This window comes from Rattus norvegicus, chromosome 1 (assembly GCF_036323735.1).
Source record: "Rattus norvegicus strain BN/NHsdMcwi chromosome 1, GRCr8, whole genome shotgun sequence".
In the NCBI taxonomy this organism is placed as follows: Eukaryota; Metazoa; Chordata; class Mammalia; order Rodentia; family Muridae; genus Rattus; species Rattus norvegicus.
The window spans coordinates 172,259,564-172,284,331 of NC_086019.1; the positions used below are offsets into that span (position 1 = coordinate 172,259,564).

Genomic DNA, 24,768 nt, shown 5'->3' on the forward strand with positions numbered 1-24,768 from the left:
GAAATGAGGGCTAGTTTGGGCCTCAAAAATAAATTTGTGGGTTTTCTCTTTTAATTTAAACAACAAATGTCAACAATACATTTTTCATTTTCCTGGCTTTCTGGGTGTTAGTGAGTTTCAGTGGACTTTTTAATCATTTTAAAAAGAAGTTCTGTAATGTTTATTCTCATTAATGAACACTGAGCTGGGGTAGGAGCACAGGAAAAGAGCAGCAGCTTAACTGGAATGTGGGTATGAGGTAATTCTCAAAAATGAATGGACAAGCAAGCACAGACACACATACCATACAAAAGTAGGTACTATGGTAAGTGAGAGATTAGACAGATGATACGTAAAAGGACACAATTCATCCCATCAGATGGCCAGAAAACAAAGCATCAAACATATGAATATGTGAAATTAGATTTATTCAAGCATCATCTTACTGACAATGCTATAATAATGAACTCAATATATGCAATTCACAAAGATATGACTACTGTTATATCATACTATAAAAACCATATATTCACAAAAACAAATGACTAAAGTATTGAAAGACTAAACTAAGGTAGAGTTTCTTTTGGTGGTTTCCAAATCCTAAATGGCTTCTCACCAAGTAAGAAAACCACTTTTCTTTCCCACAATTTTACCACAGCCCTTTTCATTTCCTTGTTTCTCAGACTGTAGATGAGTGGATTAAGCAGAGGGGTGAACAGAGAGTAAGCCAATGACATCAGTTTCTTGGTGTCTTCTGAGTACTTGGATTTAGGCTGCAAATAACTCATGCATGCTGTGCCATAGAAGAGGGTGACTGAGGTGAGATGAGAGGCACATGTGGAAAAAGCCTTCTGCCTCCCTGTAGTGGATGGCATCCTCAGGATGGTGAAGAGAATTCGAGTATAAGACAAGAGTATCAACAGGAAGGGAACCATGATAATCAAAATGGTGCCCTTGAAAGCATAGACTTCAAACAGGAAGGTGTCTGCACAGGCAAGCTCCAGCACTGCTGGGCTTTCACATGATATATGATTAATTTTACTAGGACCACAAAAGGGAAAGCTAAGCATCCATGTGACTTCCACAGTAGCTGTCATGATGCCCATGACCCATGAGGACATTGCCAATTTCACAAAGATCCTTTTGCTCATAATCACCGGGTAGGTCAGAGGGTGGCAGATTGCAGCAAATCGATCATAGGCCATTGCCCCCAAGAGAAACATTCAGTTCCACCAAAGAGAAGAATGAAGTACATCTGTGCAAAACAGCCCCCAAAGGAAATGGTTGCTTTCTCAGTGGTCAGGACCACCAGCATTTCAGGCATAATGGCTGTGCTGAAGCTTGCTTCTACCATAGACAAGTTCTGCAGGAACAGGTACATGGGGATGTGAAGGCTGTGGTCCAGGAGGATAACAGTGACAATGGTGGCATTTCCTGTCAGAGTCACCAGATAAATAACCAGAAAAGCTCCAAACATGTGTACTTGAAGTTCAGGGAGGTGAGAAAAGCCCAAGAGGATGAACTCAACCACAGAGCTGTCATTCTGCCCCGTCATTGCAGGAGTAGAGTCCTATATTTTCTCGGGGACATAGTGTACAGTAAATGGACTTCCAGTCAAACAGCTCCAGCTTGCATTGACCCCAGCACAGAGCATGAAAGTAGGAGACCAACTTCACAATTAGCGATTTGAAGGATGTCTAATCATTTGCATTAATGAGCCCTTGAAATAGAAATGGAGGAATAGAGAATTCTTACTAAGAAATCTGACCTGACACATAAAATATGATCCATTTTCTATCACAAGTTATATGTTGTGTGGTTTGAAATTTACACACAGCTTTAAAGTTAATGTGTTCTAAAGGTATTCCAACCCTATACCATCTTATGATGTTACTTGATCTATGTGATATTAGATTAAATAATAAAAGTTAAAATGATAAAATAATGTACATAAGTAATATTTATGACCCTAACTCAGAATTTTTCATAATAATCTAGTAATTCATTTATGAGTAAAATTGAAGATTTTAGATGTATCTTTACTATTTAATGGCTTATTTTTCATTGATAGATTTTATATATATATGCATATACATAATATCCCTAAATACAACCTTCTCAGTCTGGAAAATGTTACATGTATCTATTTTTTTACTATTCATTGTATTCGACTAGTAGAATTGGATATAGCTGATAAAGGTAGCATTTTTTATGAACACACAGAGGAGGTTGCATTTTAAATATGCTTGTGGTGGGCGATACCTACAATTTGTGTGAATTGCTGCTATCATACTAAATCCTTCCTAGACTAGAACTAGCCACTTCTACTATAATTTACCCTGACATGACATTTTCAGGGGTAAATATCGATGCCCATCTATGTGACCATAATGGCTTAAGAAAAAGTCCACCTGAGAGCCATCACAGGACTGTGATTTGAGAGTTTCCACTCTTCTCTGTTCTCTCTTCGCTTTCTCCACTCCATTCCTATTCTAAAAGGTTATGAAATCATTAACTACTCAACAAATACAGATCAGCAGCAACTCTTTTCTAGATTCTATTGTTCCAGAGACTAAAAGAAATTTAGCATGCTACATGAGACAGACATAACTCCCTAACAGATGCTACCCCAAACACTAAATATGACTTTCACCCTTTCTTTTTTATTACAAAATGTATTTCCATACACAAAAATGTAACCTATCATAAGAATAGAGCTATGAAAAAAAGTTTTTGTTTGCTTCTTGGAGATTTGCGCAATGCCTACAGTAGTCCTTGGTCCCTAAGACATATTAACAGAGTGTTCCTAACACAATAGAAGGGCTATGGCTCACGGCAACCTACAGTTCATTCCAAAAGAAATAGTAGAAGTTTGAAATATCCCCCAGCACAAAGATATGAACACCTCAAGTAATAGAAATGCTAATTGTTTGATATGACCATTGTACCCTCTAAAAATAAATTGAAACACAGCACTGTATTTCTTAAGTATGTACAATTACTGAGTATGAGTATACCTAGAGAAACAATATAAACAGAGATGTGTGTGTTTAAAACGTAAATGAAAAGCATACAACTGTGAGTGATAAAGAACAGTTGAGCAACTGTTTGCTCAGTAACTTACAGATGCTGATATCTTAGACAACTCAGACAAACAGTGCCACAGTGGGTACTTCATTCATCAGCCTTCAGCCTCCAGCTGAAAACAGTAAGCACTGGCCTCAATGCTCAAGTATTCTAGCCAGACATTCTACGCTATGATTAGTGCAGCAAAGTATTGATCCCTAAAATTATGGTTGTTCTTCTCTCTGAATAAAAACGAATTAAGTTATCAGACACAAACCTGAATAGGCAAAGGATTTGTCTGTGCCTTATGAACCCTGAGCACTGTAGTACTCCTTGCAGAAGGTCTCCAGCAGAAGATTCCTTGCAGTAGGTCAGTGAGGAGAAATTTGAAGAAAGAAACTAGGGACAAGCTCCTAACTCAAGCACAGCCTATTCTTTTTTACCTAATGGCTCTGCCTCAGTAATGCCCCCATACCCCAAAGCCACCTATTCATAAATATGACTTGGGGCACTGATTTTGGAAAATTACAGGCACTCATGTGCTGCAGAGGTCTCTCTGAACAGAACTTGAAATCATTGTGTGTGCATATTTTTCTATTTCGTGAGAACTAAGCAGCCTTGAACTTGGACTCTTGGTGACAGAACTCAAGGGAAGAAACCTGGGGTATCATTCCTCCTTGCCTCCACAGGGGCTTAACCTCTCTTACACAAGCGACATCCCCATAAGATCTCCCTACAGAAATTAAAACATAACAAGAGTGAAAGTTGTAAACAGGGAAGCAGGGAGATATGGGATGAGATTGAAATGCTTAAGATTTCATTAGACATTATACAGTCTGTGCAATGAGGGGAAACAAGCTTAAAGCAAATAGTTCTGCCAAGTTCATTCTCAGAACTCAATCCAAGCACCCTTCCTAAATCACTCACTTTAATTGGATGCCATACCCAGGCATGCCGCAGAGGCATGCCTCAGAGAAGGGATACACTGCCATACATGACTTTTTATTTCCTTCCCAACGTAGCTCACTAAGGCTTGTCTCATCTCTGTATAATCTGTGTCAGTGCATCTTTGATGATAGTTGCTAAGTCATCAAAATTTAGAATGATTTATGCCCTTTCTACGTATATATTAGGTTTCAGTGAAAAAGTGCATATGGTGGATGCATGCACTTGTGGATAAAAGAAAACAGTAGGGGTTGGGGATTTTAGCTCAGTGGTAGAGCGCTTGCCTAGGAAGCACAAGGCCCTGGGTTCGGTCCCCAGCTCCAAAAAAAAAAAAAAAAGAAAGAAAACAGTAATAATATCAAGGCCAAAATAACATTCAAGTGACTTATTACTGTTAGAACATGGACATACACATGTAGACATACACATGGACATACACATGTAGATTATCTGAGGTCTAGTCTCCCTGCAACTCTGTCTGGGACAGAGAGTTAAGGAGCAGTCTGTAGTGTGAGCCGGCATCTCTTGTATGGTGCCTGACCCCTCAATGCTTTTTTTCATGTAAGCTAGATTAAACTAAGTCACATGGTGTGAAACTTCTCACCATCCCTAAAACATTATGTAAGGCAGATATTTTTTCTTTGTTCTTAAACTTTGTCTAGACTAGGGTGCATTGCTTGGCAGTGTTTTGAAGGTTTCTCTCTAAAGAGACGCATCTGGGCTTTTCCTGTTTTATCTATTTATCATCTATCATCTACCATTTACTTATAGTCTATTTATCTACAATCTATCATCTACCTATCATCTATAATCTAGCAATAATCTATAATTTATCTATCTGTAATCTTTCTATCTATAATCTATTTATCTATATTCTATCATCTATCACCAATTTATAATCTACTTATCTACCTATAATTGATCTATCACCTGTTATCTTTTTTTACTTTTTTTAATTATCTTTAATTTTTTTAAAGTCCAATCATTATCCCTTTCCCAGTCTGCCCTCATACAGTTCCTCATCCAATTCCTCCTTTCCCCTGTCTACAAGAGGATGTAGACACACCCCACACCCCACCCCGCCAGGTCTACCCACTCCCCAGGGCCTCAAGTGTCTCAAGGGTTAGAGGTGAATCTTCCCTTACTGAGTCCATACTGGATAGTCCTCTGCTGTATATGTATCGGGGGCATCATACCAGCTAGGGTATGCTGGCTTGTTGGTGGCTCAGTGTCTGTGAGATCTTGGGGATCCAGTTAGTTGAGACTGCTGGCCTTCATATGGGGTCACCCTCTTCCTCAACATCTTCCAGCCTTTCCCTATTTCAACCATAGGGGCCTCTGATTTCTGTTCATTGGTTGGATTAAGTATCTGCATCTGTCTTGATTAGCTGATGTTTGGGACTCTTGGAGAGCAGCCACGCTAGGCTCCTATCTGTAAGTGCACCATATCATCAGTAATAATGTCAGGTCTTAGAGCTTCCCCTTAAGATGGATTCCAATTTGGCCTGGACACTGGGCCTCCTTTACCTCAGTCTCTTCTTCATTTTTGTCCCTTCAGTTCTTTTAGACAAGAACTATTCTGAATCTGGGTTTTTGACTGTGTGATGGCAACCCCATCCCTCCACTTACTGCCCTGACTTTCTACTAAAGGTGGACTGTACAATTTCTCTCTCCACATTGTTGGGTATTTCATCTAAATTCCCTCCCTTTGTGTCTTAAGAGTCTCTCACCTCCCAGGTCTCTGGTACATTCTAGAGGTCCCCCCACCTCCTGCCTCCCAGGATTGACTGTTTCCATTCATTCTGCTGGCCTTCAGGACTTTACTCCTGTCCCCATCCCAATACCTGATCATGTTCCCCTTTATCCCTTCCCCTCTGCTCTTACACCCAGGTCCCTCCCTCCCTCTGCCTCCTGTGATTACTTTCTTCTCCCTCCCTAGTGGAATTGAAGCATTCTCACTTGGGCCCTTTGGGCTTGTTAACCTTCTTGAGCTCTGTGGTATTCTAGTACTTTTTTGGCTAATATCTGCTAACTAGAAAGTATATATCATGCATGTCCTTTGGTGTCCGAGTTATGTCACTCAGGATGATATTTTCTTCCATCCATTTGCCTACAAAATTCATGATATACTCATTTTTAGTAGAAGAATATATTCCATTGTATAAATGAATCACATTTTCTATATCCATTCTTTGATTGTGGGACATTGGGTTGTTTCCAGCTTCTGGCTATCACAAATAAGGCCACTATGGACATAGTGGAACACAATCTCCTGTGGTATGGTGGGACACCTTTTAGGTATATGCCCAAGAATGGTATAGCTGGGTCTTCAGATAGATCTTTCTCCAAGGAACTTTCAGATTAATTTTAAAAGTGATTGTACCAGTTTGCAATCCCTCCAAAAATGGAAGAGTGTTCCTCTTTCCCCCACAGTCTCACCAACACGTGCTACCGCCTGAGTTTTTTTTTTTATCTAATCCATTAAAATTGATGTGAGGTGAAAACTCAGGGACATTTTGATTTGTATTTCCCTGATCACTAAGGACCTTGAATATTTCTTTAAGTGCTTCTCAGCCATTTGGAATTCCTCTGTTGTGAATTCTGTTTAGTTTTATACCCCATCTTTTGATTGGTTTGTTAGATTTTTTGAAGGATGACTTCTCAAATAATATATATATATATACATAGATAGATAGATAGATAGATAGATAGATAGATAGATAGATAGATGATAGATAGATAGATTAGTCTCTAACAGATATGAGGTTAGTGAAGTTTTTCCCAATCTATAGGTTGTGGATTTGTCCTGTTGACTGTACCCTTTGCCTTACAGAAGCTTTTCAGTTTTATGAGGTCCCATTTATCAACTCTTAATTTAGAGCCTGAGCCATTGGGGTTCTGTTTAAGAAATCTCACCTCATATCAATGAGTTTGAGGTTCTTTCCCACTTTCTCTTCTATTTGATTCAATGTATCTGGTTTTATGTTGATGTCTTTGATTCACTTGGACTTGAGCTTTGTACTACATGACAACTATGGATCTATATTCATTTTCTACACACCAACTGCCAGTTAGACCATCACCACTTATTGAACATGCTTTCTTTTGTCCATTCTATATTTTTGGCTTCTTTGTCAAAGATCAGATGTACTTAAGTGTGTGGTTTTATTTCGGATTTTTCAATTCTATTCCATTGATCTACCTGTCTCTGTACCAATACCAACGCAGTTTTTATCACTATTTCTCTGTAGTATAGCTTGAGGTCAGGGATGGTGATTTCCTCAGAAGTTCTTTAATTGTTAAGAATTGTTTTTGCCGTCCTGGACTTTTTGTTTTTACATATGAAGCAGAATTGATCTTTCCATGTCTTTGAAGAATTGTGTCAGAATTATGATGGGGATTGCATTGAATCTGAAAATTGCTTTTAGTAATATGGCCACTTTTACTATGTTGATTCTACCAATCCTTGAGCATGGGATATCTCTCCATTTTCTAAAGTCTCCTTCAGTTTCTTGAGAAACATGAAGTTCTTGTCATACAGATCTTTCACTTGCTTGGTAAGAGTTACCCTAAGATATTTTATATTATTTGTAACTATTGTAAAAGGAGATGTTTTCTATTTTCTTTGATAGCCCATTTATAATTTGTATAAAGTAAGACCACCAATTTGAGTTAATTTTATATCCAGCAACTTTGCTGAAGTTGATAATCAGCCCTAGAAGATCTCTGGTAAAATTGTTAAGGTCAATTATGTAAACTATTATATCTTGTGCAATTAATGATACCCTGACTTCTTTTTTATTGGATATTTTCTATATTTACATTCCAAATGTTATTCCCTTTCCCCATTTCCCTTCTGGAGATCCCCCATCACATCCATCTACCCCCTGCCTCCATGAGGATGCTCCCTTACCCACCATGTAATCTCTCTCTCACACCTCCCTGCCCTGGCATTCCCCTATACTGGGGCATTGAGCCTTCTCAGGACAAAGGGCTTCTTGTGCCATTGATGTATAACAAGGCCCATCCCTCTGCTACATATGTTGCTTGATCGGTGGGTCATTCCATGTGTACTCTTTGGTTGGTGGTTTAGTCCCTAAAAAATCTGGGGTGTTTAGTTGGTTGACACTGTTGTTCTTCCTTATGGGGTTGCAAAGCTTCACAGTTACCTCAGTCCTTTCTTTAACTCCTCCACTGAGGTCCCTGTGCTCAGTCCAATGGTTGACTGCAAGCATAGGCCTCTGTATTGGTCAAGATCTGGCAGAGCCTCTCAGGAGACAGCTATATCAGGCTTCTGTCAACATGCACCTCTTTGAATCCCCAATAATGACTGGATTTGGTGACTGCATTGAATCCCCATGTGTGGCAATCTCTGGAGCCTTACCTTCAGACTCTGTTACACACTTTGTCTCCATATTTCTTGTCTTTTTTTCCTTGTCTATTTTCTCTGTGTTTTGCCGTACTGATAGTGTCCTTTGCTTTACAGAAAGAAGGTTTGCAAATTTGTGAGGTCACATTTATTGATTCTTGATCTTAGAGCATAAGCAATTAGTGTTCTTTTCAGGAAATTTTCCCCTGTGCCCATGTATTCAAGTCATTTCCCCATGTTCTCTTCTATTACTTTGAGTATATCTGGTCTTATGTGAAGGTTCTTGATCCACTTGGGCTTGAACTTTGTACAAGGTGATAAGAATGGATCAATTTTTAAAGCACACTCCTCAATTGAGCATTATAGCAACCTCTCAGTCACATCTCTGATGTATCCACTTATCTGATGTGCAAGACTAGGGAGCTTTTTGAAGATCTGAGTGTCCCTCTTGGTCCCAGCTCTCAGCCTCAACAACTAGTACACTGCTGGTGAGGGCTGAGAATTGACGTCTGTCAGGGTGGTCAGCAGCACGAAGTAAGGTCCTCGATGCTCGAGTGTCTGGGCTCGGTAACATCATATGTAGCCAAGTCTCCGACCTGGAACTGATGAGATGTCTCAGGGGTTCCTGGGGCAGAGCCTGCTGCCAGCTGTGACCATTTTTCTTTCTGTATCACCTGCAGGTCTTTTAGCCTGGCATACAAATCATTATTACTATGACATGTTGGTTCAGTAATATCATCTAATACAGTTAGAGGAGCCGAGGTCCCTATACGATCTCAAAAGGGGTAAGGCTGAGTCTGGAAGGAATATTTCTTGCTCTGAAGATAGCAAAAGGGAAGGAGTGCCACCGAGTCTGTGCCAGACTCCATGGTCAATTTGGTCAGGGTCTCTTTTAAAGTTCTATTTATCTTTTTACCTGTCCTGAACTTTGAGGGCTGTAGATACAACGTAATTTCTTTTTTTTTCCATATGCATCATTTTTTTGTTTCCATCTTTATTAACTTGAGTATTTCTTATTTACATTTTGATTGTTATTCCCCTTCCCGGTTTCTGGGCCAACAACACGCTAACACCTCCCCTTCTCCTTCTATATGGGAGTTCCCCTCCCCATCCTCCCCCCATTACCACCCTCCCCCCCAACAATCCCGTTCACTGGGGGTTCAGTCTGGGCAGGACCAAGGGCTTCCCCTTCCACTGGTGCTCTTACTATGCTATTCATTGCTACCTATGAAGTTGGAGCCCAGGGTCAATCCATGTATAGTCTTTGGGTAGTGGCTTAGTCCAGGAAGCTCTGGTTGGTTGGCATTGTTGTTCACATGGGGTCTAAAGCCCATTCAAGCTCTTTCAGTCCTTTCTAAGATTCCTTCAACGGGGGTCCCATTCTCAGTTCAGTGGTTTAATGATAGCATTCAAAAAATCATCAGATCCTACTACAAATTCAACAAAACCTGAAAATCTACAAGAAATGGACAATTTCCTAGACAGATACCAGGTACCGAAGTTAAATCAGGAACAGATAAACCATTTAAACAACCCCATAACCCCTAAAGAAATAGAAGCAGTCATTAAAGGTCTCCCAACCAAAAAGAGCCCAGGTCAAGACAGGTTCAGTGCAGAATTCTATCAGATCTTCAAAGAAGACTCATACCAATACTATCCAAACTATTCCACAAAATTGAAACAGATGGAGCACTACCGAATTCCTTCTATGAAGCCACAATTACTCTTATACCTAAACCACACAAAGACCCAACAAAGAAAGAGAACTTCAGACCAAATTCCCTTATGAATATCGACGCAAAAATACTCAATAAAATTCTGGCAAACCGAATCCAAGAGCACATCAAAACAATCATCCACCATGATCAAGTAGGCTTCATCCCAGCCATGCAGGGATGGTTTAATATATGGAAAACCATCAACGTGATCCATTATATAAACAAACTGAAAGAACAAAACCACATGATCATTTCATTAGATGCTGAGAAAGCATTTGACAAAATTCAACACCCCTTCATGATAAAAGTCCTGGAAAGAATGGGAATTCAAGGCCCATACCCAAACATAGTAAAAGCCATATACGACAAACCAGTCGCTAACATTAAACTAAATGGAGAGAAACTTGAAGCAATCCCACTAAATTCAGGGACTAGACAAGGCTGCCCACTCTCTCCCTACTTATTCAATATAGTTCTTGAAGTTCTAGCCAGAGCAATCAGACAACAAAAGGAGATCAAGGGGATACAGATTGGAAAAGAAGTCAAAATATCACTATTTGCAAATGATAGGATAGTATATTTAAGCAATCCCAAAAGTTGCACCAGAGAATTACTAAACCTGAAAAACACCTTCAGCAAAGTGGCTGGGTATAAAATTAACTCAAATAAATCAGTAGCCTTCCTCTACACAAAAGAGAAACAAGCCGAGAAAGAAATTAGAGAAACGACACCCTTCACCATAGTCCCAAATAATATAAAATACCTCGGTGTGACTTTAACCAAGCAAGTAAAAGATCTGTATGATAAGAACGTCAAGCCTCTGAAGAAAGAAATTGAAGAAGACCTCAGAAGATGGAAACATGGATTGGCAGGCTTAACATAGTAAAAATGGCCATTTTACCAAAAGTGATCTACAGATTCAGTGCAATCCCCATCAAAATACCAATCCAATTCTTCAAAGAGTTAGACAGAACAATTTGCAAATTCATCTGGAATAACAAAAAACCCAGGATAGCTAACACTATCCTTAACAATAAAAGGACTTCCAGAGGAATCACTATCCCTGAACTCCAGCAGTATTACAAAACAATAGTGATAAAAACTGCATGGTATTGGTACAGAAACAGACAAATAGACCAGTAGAATAGAATTGAAGACGCAGAAATGAACCCACACACCTATGTTCACTTGATTCTTAACAAAGAAGCCAAAATCATCCAATGGAAAAAAGATAGCATTTTCAGCAAATGGTGCTGGTTCAACTGGAGGTCAGCATGTAGAAGAATGCACATCAATCCATGCTTATCACCCTGTACAAAGCTTAAGTCCAAGTGGATCAAGGACCTCCACATCAAACCAGATACACTCAAAGTAATAGAAGAAAAGTTGGGGAAGCATCTCGAACACATGGGCACTACAGAGAATTTCCTGAACAAAACACCAATGGCCTATGCTCTAAGATCAAGAATCAACAAATGGGATCTCATAAAGCTGCAAAGCTTCTGTAAGGCAAAGGACACTGTTGTTAGGACAAAATGGCAACCAACAGACCTGGAAAAGATCTTTACCAATCCTACAACTGATAGAGGGCTTATGTCTAAAATATACAAAGAACTCAAGAAGTTAGACCACAGGGAGTCAAATAACCCTATTCAAAAATGGAGTTCAGAACTAAACAAAGAATTCACGAATGCCGAATGGCTGAGAAACACCTAAAGAAATGTTCAACATCTTTAGTCATAAGGGAAATGCAAATCAAAACAACCCTGAGATTTCACCTCACACCAGTGAGAATGGCTAAGATCAAAAACTCAGGGGACAACAGATGCTGGCGAGGATGTGGAGAAAGAGGAACACTCCTCCATTGTTGGTGGGATTGCAGACTGGTACAACGATTCTGGAAATCAGTCTGGAGGATCCTCAGAAAATTGGACATTGAACTGCCTGAGGATCCAGCTATACCTCTCTTGGGCATATACCCAAAAGATGCCCCAACATATAAAAAAGACACGTGCTCCACTATGTTCATTGCAGCCTTATTTATAATAGCCAGAAGCTGGAAAGAACCCAGATGCCCTTCAACAGAGGAATGGTACATCTACACAATGGAATATTACTCAGCTATCAAAAACAACGACTTTATGAAATTCGTAGGCAAATGGTTGGAACTGGAAAATATCATCCTGAGTGAGCTAACCCAATCACAGAAAGACATACATGGTATGCACTCATTGATAAGAGGCTATTAGCCCAAATGCTTGAATTACCCTAGATGCCTAGAACAAATGAAACTCAAGACGGATGATCAAAATGTGAATGCTTCACTCCTTCTTTAAAAGGGGAACAAGAATTCCCTTGGCAGGGAAGAGAGAGGCAAAGATTAAAACAGAGACTGAAGGAACACCCATTCAGAGCCTGCCCCACGTGTGGCCCATACATATACAGCCACCCAATTAGACAAGATGGATGAAGCAAAGAAGTGCAGACCGACAGGAGCCGGATGTAGATCGCTCCTGAGAGACACAGCCAGAATACAGCAAATACAGAGGCGAATGCCAGCAGCAAACCACTGAACTGAGAATAGGACCCCCGTTGAAGGAATCAGAGAAAGAACTGGAAGAGCTTGAAGGGGCTCGAGACCCCATATGTACAACAATGCCAAGCAAACAGAGCTTCCAGGGACTAAGCCACTACATAAAGACTATACATGGACTGACCCTGGACTCTGACCTCATAGGTAGCAATGAATATCCTAGTAAGAGCACCAGTGGAAGGGGAAGCCCTGGGTCCTGCTAAGACTGAACCCCCAGTGAACTAGACTGTTGGGGGAGGGCGGCAATGGGGGGAGGGTTGGGAGGGGAACACCCATAAGGAAGGGGAGGGGGGAGGGGGATGTTTGCCCGGAAACCGTGAAAGGGAATAACACTCAAAATGTATATAAGAAATACTCAAGTTAATAAAAAAAAAAGAAAAAATACTAATGAAAGAAAAAAAAAGATCCTTTAAATAAACCTTCCCTTGTTGTTAAAGTCCAGTCTAATTAGAGTAAGAAACTATTTTCAATATGAAGAAGTAAAACAATTTATGAGTAAGAATCTTAAAATAAATTACAGAACTTAGAGTTAAATCATTATAATTCAAAAATTAAAGATAACAAGAAGCGCTTTTATTCCAAACTGTCCCACAGCAAGCACAGCAGAGCCTTCAGGTTCATTCCTTTAGGCCTCTTCAACACCAGCCAATGCAGCTCCCTTGCCTCAGTTCAACCTGCCTGGCCTGGCTGGGCCATGGTAAACAGACCTGACTCTTCTGGTCACAATGTTCTCATCTGGCTTGCCCAATCCTCAAACTACTCCAGAGACTTCTGCTCAGATAGGACTTTCTTTGCCCCCTTTTCACTACAAATGTTAACACTCTGAACTTCACATAACATTGTTTTGATATACCGTATTCTCATCACAAATGCTCAACTATTAACAACACATGACTTATCACCTTCTAAAATTCATGCCAATTCTTCAACATTGTTTGTAAAGTAAACATTATCCTATTTGTAACTGTTAAACATTCAAAATACAACCTGTGCAAAGTGAGATGTAAGAGATGATGCTCTAAAAAGTGATCTTTTAAAAATAAGTAATCAAATACTATAATGATGTTTTGGATATGCCAGGTTAAATAAAATTCATTAATATCACCAGTAAAAAATAAATAAATAAATAAACCTTCCCTTGAATAAATCACAGTAAATCGTAAACAGTTTTACAAAAATTATCGAAAGTGGTTTTTCCTGCTATGGGTATTTTTTCTAAAACAGTAATTGATTCACATGTTGTTAATTAAAATAATTGTTTATGAGTTGAAATTGATTGTGCTTTATTTATAACTTTTATTGCTATAATTAACATGTAACAAATTTAGGACTTTATAAAAATATATTGTAACATATATATGTATATATATTATATATAGCAATGATTAGTTGTTGAAATATAGAAGGAAGCAGATATGAAATAATAAAAATCTAATTTACCAAATATTTTCAAAACATCATTTTTAAATTACTGTGCATTTGAAATTATCTGTAATTGTATTTTGAGTTATATTCATGTACACGTTTGTATTTTATGTTACATGTTATACATTTTCATGAACATGCAAACATATGAATATTTTATATTAACTTTTGTATACTCTATCAGAAAACTAATGAATGTATTAAAGCACCTATTTCTAGTGACATTCATTTTCCTTATTTACATTATATGGTGAATAAATAAAAATATAATAAGACGAATAAAATATCCTTGTGCCAATAAAATATGTGTATTATTATCACAGTTCACATATTTTCATCTCCTATATACATATATACCTCAAAACTGCACAGTGTTTCAATTCAAGAATTTTTTTCAAAAGCCATAGAATTAAGAGTAGACATGGGTGAAGAACTTAACTACAGTTCCTTTGTAACTCTGAAGAACTGTTCTGGAATGTAAGGGACAATGGCACTGAGCAGTAGAACTGAGTGTGTTATAAAATTTCTTTGTAAGTAAATGGAAACCATGACAAATGTAATGGCATATGCCCGACATGGCAATAATGTGAAGGGAGGCAGACACTACTGAAAGAAATTGTGAAGACCAGCCTGATCCACATACAGAAAAGCTATCTAAAATGAATTGGCTGCATGTAAATAAGATGTATCTTTGAATATTCAATCAAATCTTATACAGCTCGCTTTTAAATTTATAGATGCATATCTGAATGTGTAAGTATACATGCATACATAATTTTAACATTTCAGAATTGAAAATGTAAATCTTATTTATATACCCTGAATAGTTTTTTTAATTGCACAATCCTTAATATATAAATAAATACAAATAAGGTTTACACAAATTTTTGCTAAAATAATTTATGAATAATTTCACTATCATTATTGTTGATTAATTTTGTAAAGTGTGATGCTAAACATATTGTTGAAAATATATTTAAAACTTAAGGTGCTCAACATATGAATATAATTTTTAATCAATTCTGATAACAATTTTACTAAATAGGAACATAGTTTGAACAAATGTAAATTAACAAGCAGTATCTCCATAAATGATACAAAACCCAATAGAATGGAGTGTAGCACTTAGAGAAGTTGGTAAATTGTAGTACATGACATTTTTCTTTCCTACTTTTGGCCAAGGTATCTGGAATTATAAATTAAATCAAGTGTGACAACATGCTAAACATTTTTTAAAAATATGGCATATTACTCAGCTATCAAAAACAATGACTTCATGAAATTCATTGGAAAATGGATGGAACTGGAAAATATCATCCTGAGTGAGGTAACCCAATCACAGAAAATAACACATGGTATGTACTCACTGATAAGTAGATATTAGCCAAAATGCTCAAATTAACCTTGATGCACAGAACACATGAAACTGAAGAAGGATGACCAAAATGCAAATGCTTCACTCCTTCTTTAAAAGGGGAACAAGAATACCCCTGGGAGTGAATAGGGAGTCAAAGTTTAGAACAGAGGCAGAAGGAACACCCATTCAGAGCCTGCCCCACATGTGGCCCATACATATACAGTCACCAAATTAGATAAGATGGATGAAGCAAAGAAGTGCAGGCTGACAGGAACCGGATGTAGATCTGTCCTGAGAGACACAGCCAGAATACAACAAATACATAGGCTAATGCCAGCAGCAAACCACTGAACTGAGAACAGGACCCCCGTTGAAGGAATCTAAAGGACTGAAAGAGCTTGAAGGGGCTCGAGACCCCATATGAACAACAATGCCAACCAACCAGAGCTTCCAGGGACTAAGCCACTACCCAAAGACTATACATGAACTGACCCTGGGCTCCAACCTCATAGGTAGCAATGAATAGTAAGGGCACCAGTGGAAGGGGAAGCCCTTGGTCCTGCCAAGACTGAACCCTCAGTGAACATGATTGTTGTGGGGAGGGCAGTAATGGGAGGAGGATGGGGAGGAGAACACCCATAGAGAAGGAGAGAGGGAGGGGTTGGGGGATGTTGGCCTGGAAACCTGGATGGGGAATAACAATCGAAATGTAAATAAGAAATACTCAAGTTAATAAAGATGAAAAAATAAAGAGCTTAAAATTAAATTTAAAGGATTTTAAAATTTTTAAAATAAAGAATTGTTTTAGAAATAAAGAGTTTAATTTTTATATTAAAAAAAGCAACATTGGGGCAATCAGGAGGGATGTGCATATTGAAGGGTGCATGGGAGGCATACAGAGAGCCCTCCAGATGTGGAGGAAGGCCAAGGACATTATAAACACAGCTCAAGTGAGGCTGGCCAAGATGACAGGAGAAAGCCTTAGGCATCACCTTTACTTCCAGGGGCACTGAGTCTAATTAGTAATCCACTCTAGGGTGAGATGTTTCCATGAACGGCAGACCCTGAAGGGGCACCTGGTTGACCAGCACAGCCCTGAAGAGGGGATCAGGCTCCATTTTATTACTTGCACAGTAGACTATGACTCCATCCAGCTGCCCCTGGAGCACCTAATAGAAGGACAAATGGCAGAGATCACTTTTGTCCTACTCCAACACTTTTGTGTCAAAGGTGAATGGGCAGGCAGAGGTTGAGGTTCTTCTGGTGACTGTCAGCCCTACCACAAGCCTCATGACTACTGTAATGGCCAATAACAAGACCAGCATCATTATGCCTGTCTCTGGTATCAGTTGACACATTAAGTCATAGAACCGGCTCCTGTCTACTTCCAGGCCGCCCCAAGTTTTCATGTACACAGATACTGCTTGGTCACTGGGAAGAGGTGACTGGATGTAGAGGACTTAGGTGTGGATTTCCTGACCATCATGGGGCACAAGTTCTATGGTTCAAGGATGGTGGTCTATGTTTAAAAGGAATTGATAAATTTAGGCTCCTATATCCCATGCTGCTTGGAGGTTAACAAGAACAGAATTTCAGGCCAGGGACTGAGAACACAGCCATGTTTGATGGTCCTGGGAAGGCTGCTGATCTGGTGAGTGAAAACTGTCAGGCTTTTGAGGTCCTTGTGAGAGACCCATGTGAGAGATGTCCAGAGTTACTTAGAGGAGAGACAGGAGGTTTAATTTGGTAAGGAAATCCATGTGGACAGCTGGTGTCCAGGGATGGAGGGGCTTTCAAACACCTGCAACTTGTTCATCCAGATGTCCCAGCTTCAAGGGTACATGCTACTTTCACAGTGTCAGACACTATTGGCCAATGTGGGGGCTTCATGCCAGTTAGATCACAAAGAACAGCCATCCCTGGTCATGCTGGGTTATGGTATTCCTGTGGACATGGCCCAGAATGCGATCTGGCTCCGTGTGGCCCAAGTACTACCACAGCTGAAGTGAACATTATCATCCAGGGCCTAAAGCAGGCAATGACTGAACTAGAGGGTCTGGTCTAGGGCTAACAGCCACTCTTTCTCTCCATGGCCAGATGGATTTTGACTACTCAAATCATAGGAAAAGCCTTGAGAAAGTCTCTGTTCCCTAAGCTGTACTTCTTAAGAGCTGCACTGTATCTCCCTCCCTTCTACTCAAGAACCCAACTCCAGTATGGCTGACCAAAGGCTGGTGCCTGATCTCAGTCTTTGCTTAAGTGGGAAGTCTGATCATTTCTCACTCAGACTCAATTTTAATTTTATTTGCAAAGGTTTCTGTCATCTTGAGGAAGTGCAGCACACATTGCACCAATATCTATATAGGAATATCTCCTTCAAGAATGTTTTTAGCCTGTGAGTCTATGGTCCAAAGGATGGTACAACATTTGGAAACAGTTGGCATAAAGTAAATGAACTAACAGATGTCTGCACTTGTTTTAAAAAATAGCAAAAATTTTAAAGGCATTTTAAAACTTTAAAAACAAACAATTATGCCTGAGATGCATGCCATGAGAGGGAGAACACCTCTGACACTGCTAGGAGGGCCAGGACACAGAGGCTGGTCAGTCCAGAAATGTAAGGTAGAACAAAACACATCTGACAAAGAACATCAGTGAAGTGATGCCTAATGATATTCTGCTATACTCATAGACTGGTGCCTAGCCCAGTTGTCATCAGAGAGGCTTCATCCAGCAATTGATGGAAACAGATGTAGAGAATCACAGCAAATACGAGGCAAAACTCGAGGAATCCTGTGGAAGAGGGGGAGGAAGTATTGTAAGAGCCAGAGGGGTCAGAGACACCACAAGAAAATCCACAGAATCCACTAACCTGGCTCATAGGGGTTCACAGAGGCAGAACTGACAACCAGGGAGCCTGAATATCACTGGCTTAGGCCTCTGCACTTATGTAACAGTTGTGTAGCTTGGTCTTCTTGTAGGAGCCCTAATAGTAGGAGTAAGGGCTTTCTCTAACTCTTTTACCAGCTTTTGGGACTCTTTTACTCCTACTGGGTTGCCTTGTTCAACCTTAATATGAGGGAGGTGCGTAATCATACTAAATCTTGATATGCCATCTTTGGTTGATATCCATGGGAGGCCTACCCTTTTCTGAATAAGAGCAGAGAAGAAGTGGATGGGTGGGGCAGAGGGAAGAGAGGAGGAAAAGGAAACTGTGGTAGAGATGCGAATAACAACAGCAACAGCCACAATATTAATAATTGTTTTAGAAAGAAAGAATTAAAACATGCTCACCAAGAAATTTAGTGTTTTCATCTTGTTAGTTCACACACAGTTCAGTAATGAGCTATCTGAATATCACATGACTCCTCAACATGTCAGGTTGTGTGTAAAACCACTTTTCTTCCCCATAATTTTACCACAGCCCTTTTCATCTCCTTGTTTCTCAGGCTGTAGATGAGTGGATTCAGCAGAGGGGTGAGCAGAGAGTAAGCCAATGACATCAGTTTTTTGGTGTCTGGTGAGTACTTAGATTTAGGCTGCAAATAGGTCATACTAGCCATGCCATAGAAAAGGGTGACAGAGGTGAGATGAGAGGCACAAGTGGAAAAGGCTTTCTGCCTCCCAGTAGTGGATGGCATCTTCAGGATGGAGAAGAGAATTCGGATATAAGACAAAAGAATCAATACAAAGGGAGTCAAAATAATCAGAACTGTGCCTGTGAAAGCATAGATCTCAAAGAAAAAAATGTCTGTACATGCAAGTTCCAGTACTGCTGGAGTTTCACATGAGATGTGGTTAATTTCATTGGGGCCACAATAGGGAAAACTGAACACCCATATGGTCTGCAGAGTAGTCATCATGGTTCCTGAGAGCCATGAGCACGTCACTAATGTCATAAAAACTCTTTTGTTCATAATCACTGGGTAGGACAGAGGATGGCAGATTGCAGCAAATCGATCATAGGCCATTGCCCCCAGGAGAAAACACTCAGTCCCACCAAAGAGAAGAATGAAGTACATTTGTGCAAAGCAGCCCCCAAAGGAAATGGTTGCTTTCTCAGTGTTCAGGACCACCAGCATTTCGGGCATAACGGTTGTGCTGAAGCCAGTCTCCACCACAGACAAGTTCTGCAGGAACAGGTACATGGGAATGTGCAGGCTCCGGTCCAAGAGGATAACAGACATAATGAGGGCATTTCCTGTCAGAGTCACCAGGTAAATAGCTAAGAAAGCCCCAAACATTTGCCTTTGGAGTTCAGGATAGTTCGAAAAGCCCAAGAGGACGAACTCAGCCACCGAGCTACTATTTTGCCCCTTCATTGCTGTAGTGGAGCCCTGTGTCATTCTTAGGAACACTGTGTGGAAGAATAAAGTCACAGTCCTGGCTCCAGCTTCCATTCTCCTGAAGAATTCTGACAGAGCATTATAAGAGAAGACCATCCACACAAAATTATCTATTTTAAGTTTGGAGAATAGCTAAACAATTGGATTAGTGAATCTTTTATACATAAAAGGGGAAATAATGATTCTGCCTTAGAAATTTAGTGTGAAAAGCATAAAATGTCATAGAATACTATATACTTGAATTAAATCATAGCCTTAAAGTAAATACAAATAATTTATAATTCTATTTCTCCCCCCATACTTTTGTTAGAGATATGTCTTTTACTTAACTGTGTTAAATATAAAATTTTAAGACATGGAAGATAGCATGTAGAGAAGAGAGATTAATCATTCAGCTATAACAGCACATTTATTTGAGATATTTGTTACACTTAAAATGCTTAGGGTAGTTTTGACAGGTAGTGATCAACATTCCATAGAAATGCATAGATGGTGTTATACGTTAAATTTATCTATATTAGGTGACACCAACATGTTTGAGTGAGTTTCAAGCTTACTGGCTTCAGCCTAGAATGAAAGTGACCAATTCTCTTGAAATTTACCTAAGTGATATTTTAATTTTTTAGGACTAAATGCTGGAGTCCCTCTTCATGACCATAATAGCAAAAGAAAAGGTCTATCTAAGGGTCATTATGAAATTCTCTTCTAAAGGTATTCACTCTCTACACCTTTTATCTCTTGTCCATCTCTCCAACCTTCTCTACTTCAGGAAGTTCATAAAATCATTAATTACTTACTCAGTAAACCCTCATCAAGTAGCTATCATTTTCTAGGCACTGTATAGTCACACTATTGTGGTAGCTTCTACAATTTAGTAAGAGTTAAGGGCACTACATAAAACAGGCATAAGTCTCTGGAAGCACGCTAGATAAGATATGCCACCCACACCTCGGGACATCATCTCTTGCCTCTAACTCTGTTCCTCTTATTAACAGCTGTCATAGTATTGTTGTATATTAAAATCCTACCCCATACACAACTATGAAGAACAAAGATTGTGTTAGTTTCTAGCATTTATGTGCGATACCTGCAACAGTCCCAGGATCATAAGAAATATTAAGACATATTGTAGAAGACATATTGTAGAATATTGAAGACATTTGACATATTCTAGAAAAAAAGGAAATTGGGAAAAATCTAGGCTCTATCTTTAATTAAAAGGGGAGTCTAAAAGAAAGTAGAAGCTAGTACATAGCAGAGTATGGAAAAATTGAGAAGTAATAATATCTGGCTTGGAAAATTAAATGAGGGAATCTTAGTATATACCTGACAAGAAGAGATAACAAGCTTAACCATGGGTTGTCATGGTAGAAGGGCTACACGGGTAGGAAAAGAAAGATGGAAGGATGAAGACTGATTTGCTCAACTCAGAAGGTCCTGGAATGATGCCACAGGGTTAGACTGGAGGCTTCTGTTCTCTGTGTGATGTTCTGAAATGCAGAGGACATTTACTGAGGGAGATGAGGAGGCCAGAATCACAGAGACATGGCCATTTGAAGATATGCACCATGGCCTTCAGTCCAGATCTGTAGGACATTAGTAAGGAGTAGAAGGCAAGTTTATTTATTCTTGAATTGGACCATGAACATAGACTCTAACCAATTGCCTGTATCAATTCTTACAATCAAAAACTCCTAAAATTGGGGCTACTAGTGAAGTGGTAGCTCAATTGGTAATGTGCTTGCTGTGAAATCATGAAGATCTAAGTAAGATTCAATAACTGGAATCCACACAAAAAGTGTGGCATGGTGGTGTACAATTCTAATCCCAATTCTTGGCAGATAGAGACAGGAACTTCCCTGGGACTCACTGGTCAGCCAGACTATTACATCAGCAGGACCTAAGCCTCAGCAGGAGACCTTGTCTCAAAAAACAAGCTCCTAAGGAACACACACTAGGCTCCGGTCTCCATATGCATGAAAGCATACTCATGCTTGCAGGCACAGACACACACACACACACACACACACACACACACACACACAATCTACAGCAGCTAATATAGTCTCTGAGAAAGTTGGAATTTCATCTGTACTCAAATCTATATGTATAAAGGTGATTGATAATTAATTTAATAAAAAATATTTTATTTTTAAAACCTCCATGAAGCCAACTAACAGTGTATAATAGAATAAAACTCTCTTTAATAGCATGGTAGGATAGCTACAGCAGACAATTAACAATTCACTGTGCATTTCAATACAACTAGTAAAGGTTTGGAATGTCCCCAGTACAAAGGAAAGATAAGTCTGAGATGACAGAAATGCTAACTGTCCTGCTGTGACCATAGCACATTATATACAAGTACTGACTTGTGACTCTGTTCTTCATAAGTACATAAAAAACAAACATATTTAAAAACTAAACACAAAAGAACTATCATTAAGGTTAAGATGAACTGACCATAAATGCTTTCTCTGTTACTAAAACACTCTAACATTGTAAATAATTGTAATTGGTAGTGCCAGGCAAGCTTTCTTTTGTTTAAGCTTCACCTTGCACATGGAGAAAAGTATTTGCTCACTGACCTAGTATACCAGTCGGAACCTTCTAGGACTTGATGGTTAGTGCATGTAAAGTACTTATTCCTGAGATCATTGTCTGTTCTCCTCTCAAAAAAGAAGAAGAAGAAGAAGAAATCATCAGGCCTCAGGACAAAAAGTCTCTTGATCCTAATGACTCAGTCATGCTTAGAGACCTCTAAACACTGAAGTATCTCTCTTGCTCATCATCTCCAGTCACCAGTGACAAGAATCATGAAGGAAACCCTCTAATAGACACACAGCACAAGCAGAGGCTGTGCTCTAATACCTCATGGCTGTCTCGAGGATTTTCACATGACATTATCAAGTCCTGTGCCTTTGGGCTCCCCCTTGAAGAACTTGGGAAGGATCTGCTCCTATTTGACATAATGACTTAAGAGACTATTGCTTGGCCTCTTGGGCGAGAAAGCTCAAGAGAACAAGCTTAGTAGTGACTCTTCAAATGTCCCTGGGGAATATACACCTCTTACAGGAAAGATTTGACTACACCATGACATCTCCCTCTAGGAAATGATAATCAGAGGCAGAGCATGGAAGAAGGGGGAAATGAGTAAGTGTGGCCTAGAGGGAGAGGATTTGGTTGGATAGAGTGGACAGTCTATGCAACAGTGAGAAGTGACACAGGTAGATATAAGACTACACTAGGCAGACCTATGGCTCCAGCTGCATATGCAACAGAGGGTGGCTTTGTTGGGCACCAATGAGAGAAGAAGCCCTTGGTCCTGCCAAGGCTCAATCTCCCAGTGTAGGGAAATGTCAGGGCGGGGATGTGAGAAGAGGGATGGTTGGGGAGGGGGAACACCTTTATAGAAAAAGGGGGAGAGGAGTGGGATGGGGATTTATAGATGCGAAACCAGGGAAGGGAATAACATTTGAAATGTAAATAAAAAATATCCAATAAAAACAAAAGCCCACTGAGTAGGAAGTCTTCCTGTTTACACACCCATAACTTTCACCCATTCTAGAAAATAATGAAATTACTGAAATGCTGTAGGAAAAAAATATTACAGTTGAGCTCAGACATGAATTCTTGACTGAATTGACTGGCACTGAGCTAAACTCTGCTTCTGTCACTTTCTCTGTAAAAGAGGAAAAAAATGTTAAGACTTATTTACTTGATGTATATGAGTACACTGTCACTCTCTTCAGACACACTAGAAGAGGTATTGCATGCCATTACAGATTGTTGTGAGCTACCATGTGGTGGCTAGGAATTGAACTCAGGACCTCTGTAAGAGTAGTCAGTGCTCTGAACCAATGAGCCATCTCTACAGTCCCCAGAAATTAGATTATTAATCTCATAGAGCATATGACTCAGGATTTTGTGTATGTGGAGTAGAATGGTGAGAGATCATTTGCTTCTCCCCAGGAGAGCTCAGAGTTGCATAAGCCTACAGAGGGGATTTGCCAGAATTAAAGGGATATCTACTTATCTATTGCTTACCTCTGATTTGGGGGAGGAGTTTCCTTTCCAAGAAAGCTTTCTCTTCCAGAAAAAAAAATAGGACTGGATGACACTCAGATATGAGTTCTATTTGATCTCTGTCAAGCATGAAGTAGACCACTTGTCTTAAAAGATAAAGTTTTCATTCTCATAATTCACACCAAGAAAACATACACACACACACACACACACACACACACACACACACACACACACACACACAAACCATGCAGCAATTACATGTTTCAGGGACAGGAAGCACTGCCAAACACAGACTTGCATTATTCCTACCTCAAATATCTGTTGAGATCAAGCTAATCTGCTCTAAGTTGCTCCATGTTATATAAAGCAATAGAGTCTCAGACTGAGCCTTTCCTGTAGAGACCCTTATTTCTGTGAGTTCTGATGAAGATTCCATTTTCCAAGCAGTGTTCAACTCCATTTTAAGGATGGGACCTGAACTCATGTGCAGAACCAGCCACACAGCACAGGCTGATAAATAGTATTATTCCTGGAAGTAGAAAAAGGTGCCAATCCACAAATTTACCTGGGAGAATTGATATTATAAAGGTATATGAATATATTTTAGTTTCCACAGATACCAGACATACAAGACTAAGAAATGGGTATAGTTTCCTCACCTGAACCTCACAATGAACAGTTAGAACTGAGATGGATGTGGCCTCCACTGACCTGTCAACTGACCACTCTGTTTGTGCTTCAAGGACTCACTGGCAGAGAATTCTCCACTTTTTTTTCAGGGGTGTATTTAGCTCAACCTGTGCTGTTGCAGGAATCTACTTGATGGCTATATGACAGTCGTCCTGTCTGCTTCTCTGGACCTGCCATCCACCCACCAACCCATTTCTCATCTGACCCTGCCCTTTCCCCCTTGTAGCTGAACTCAACTTTATAACTTCCCT

General features: G+C 39.6%; 1 protein-coding gene and 2 pseudogenes across 1 annotated transcript; 1 reads left to right on the forward strand and 2 right to left on the reverse strand.

Annotated features, from left to right (window-relative positions):
- Or10a48b-ps1 (olfactory receptor family 10 subfamily A member 48B, pseudogene 1) lies at positions 546–1,534 on the reverse strand (annotated as a pseudogene).
- Positions 14,517–17,517, forward strand: Scly-ps1 (selenocysteine lyase, pseudogene 1; annotated as a pseudogene).
- A 1,312-nt stretch (positions 17,518–18,829) lies between these two features.
- Positions 18,830–19,774, reverse strand: Or10a49 (olfactory receptor family 10 subfamily A member 49). Its single transcript, NM_001001010.1, has one exon. The coding sequence runs from the start codon at positions 19,772–19,774 to the stop codon at positions 18,830–18,832; it is 945 nt and encodes a 314-aa protein (NP_001001010.1).
- Between the last annotated feature and the right edge of the window lie 4,994 nt (positions 19,775–24,768).

Coding starts and splice junctions, on each gene's coding strand:
- Or10a49 (NM_001001010.1), bottom strand. CDS start 19,774: ATGAAGGGGCAAAATAGTAGCTCGGTGGCTGAGTTCGTCCTCTTGGGC.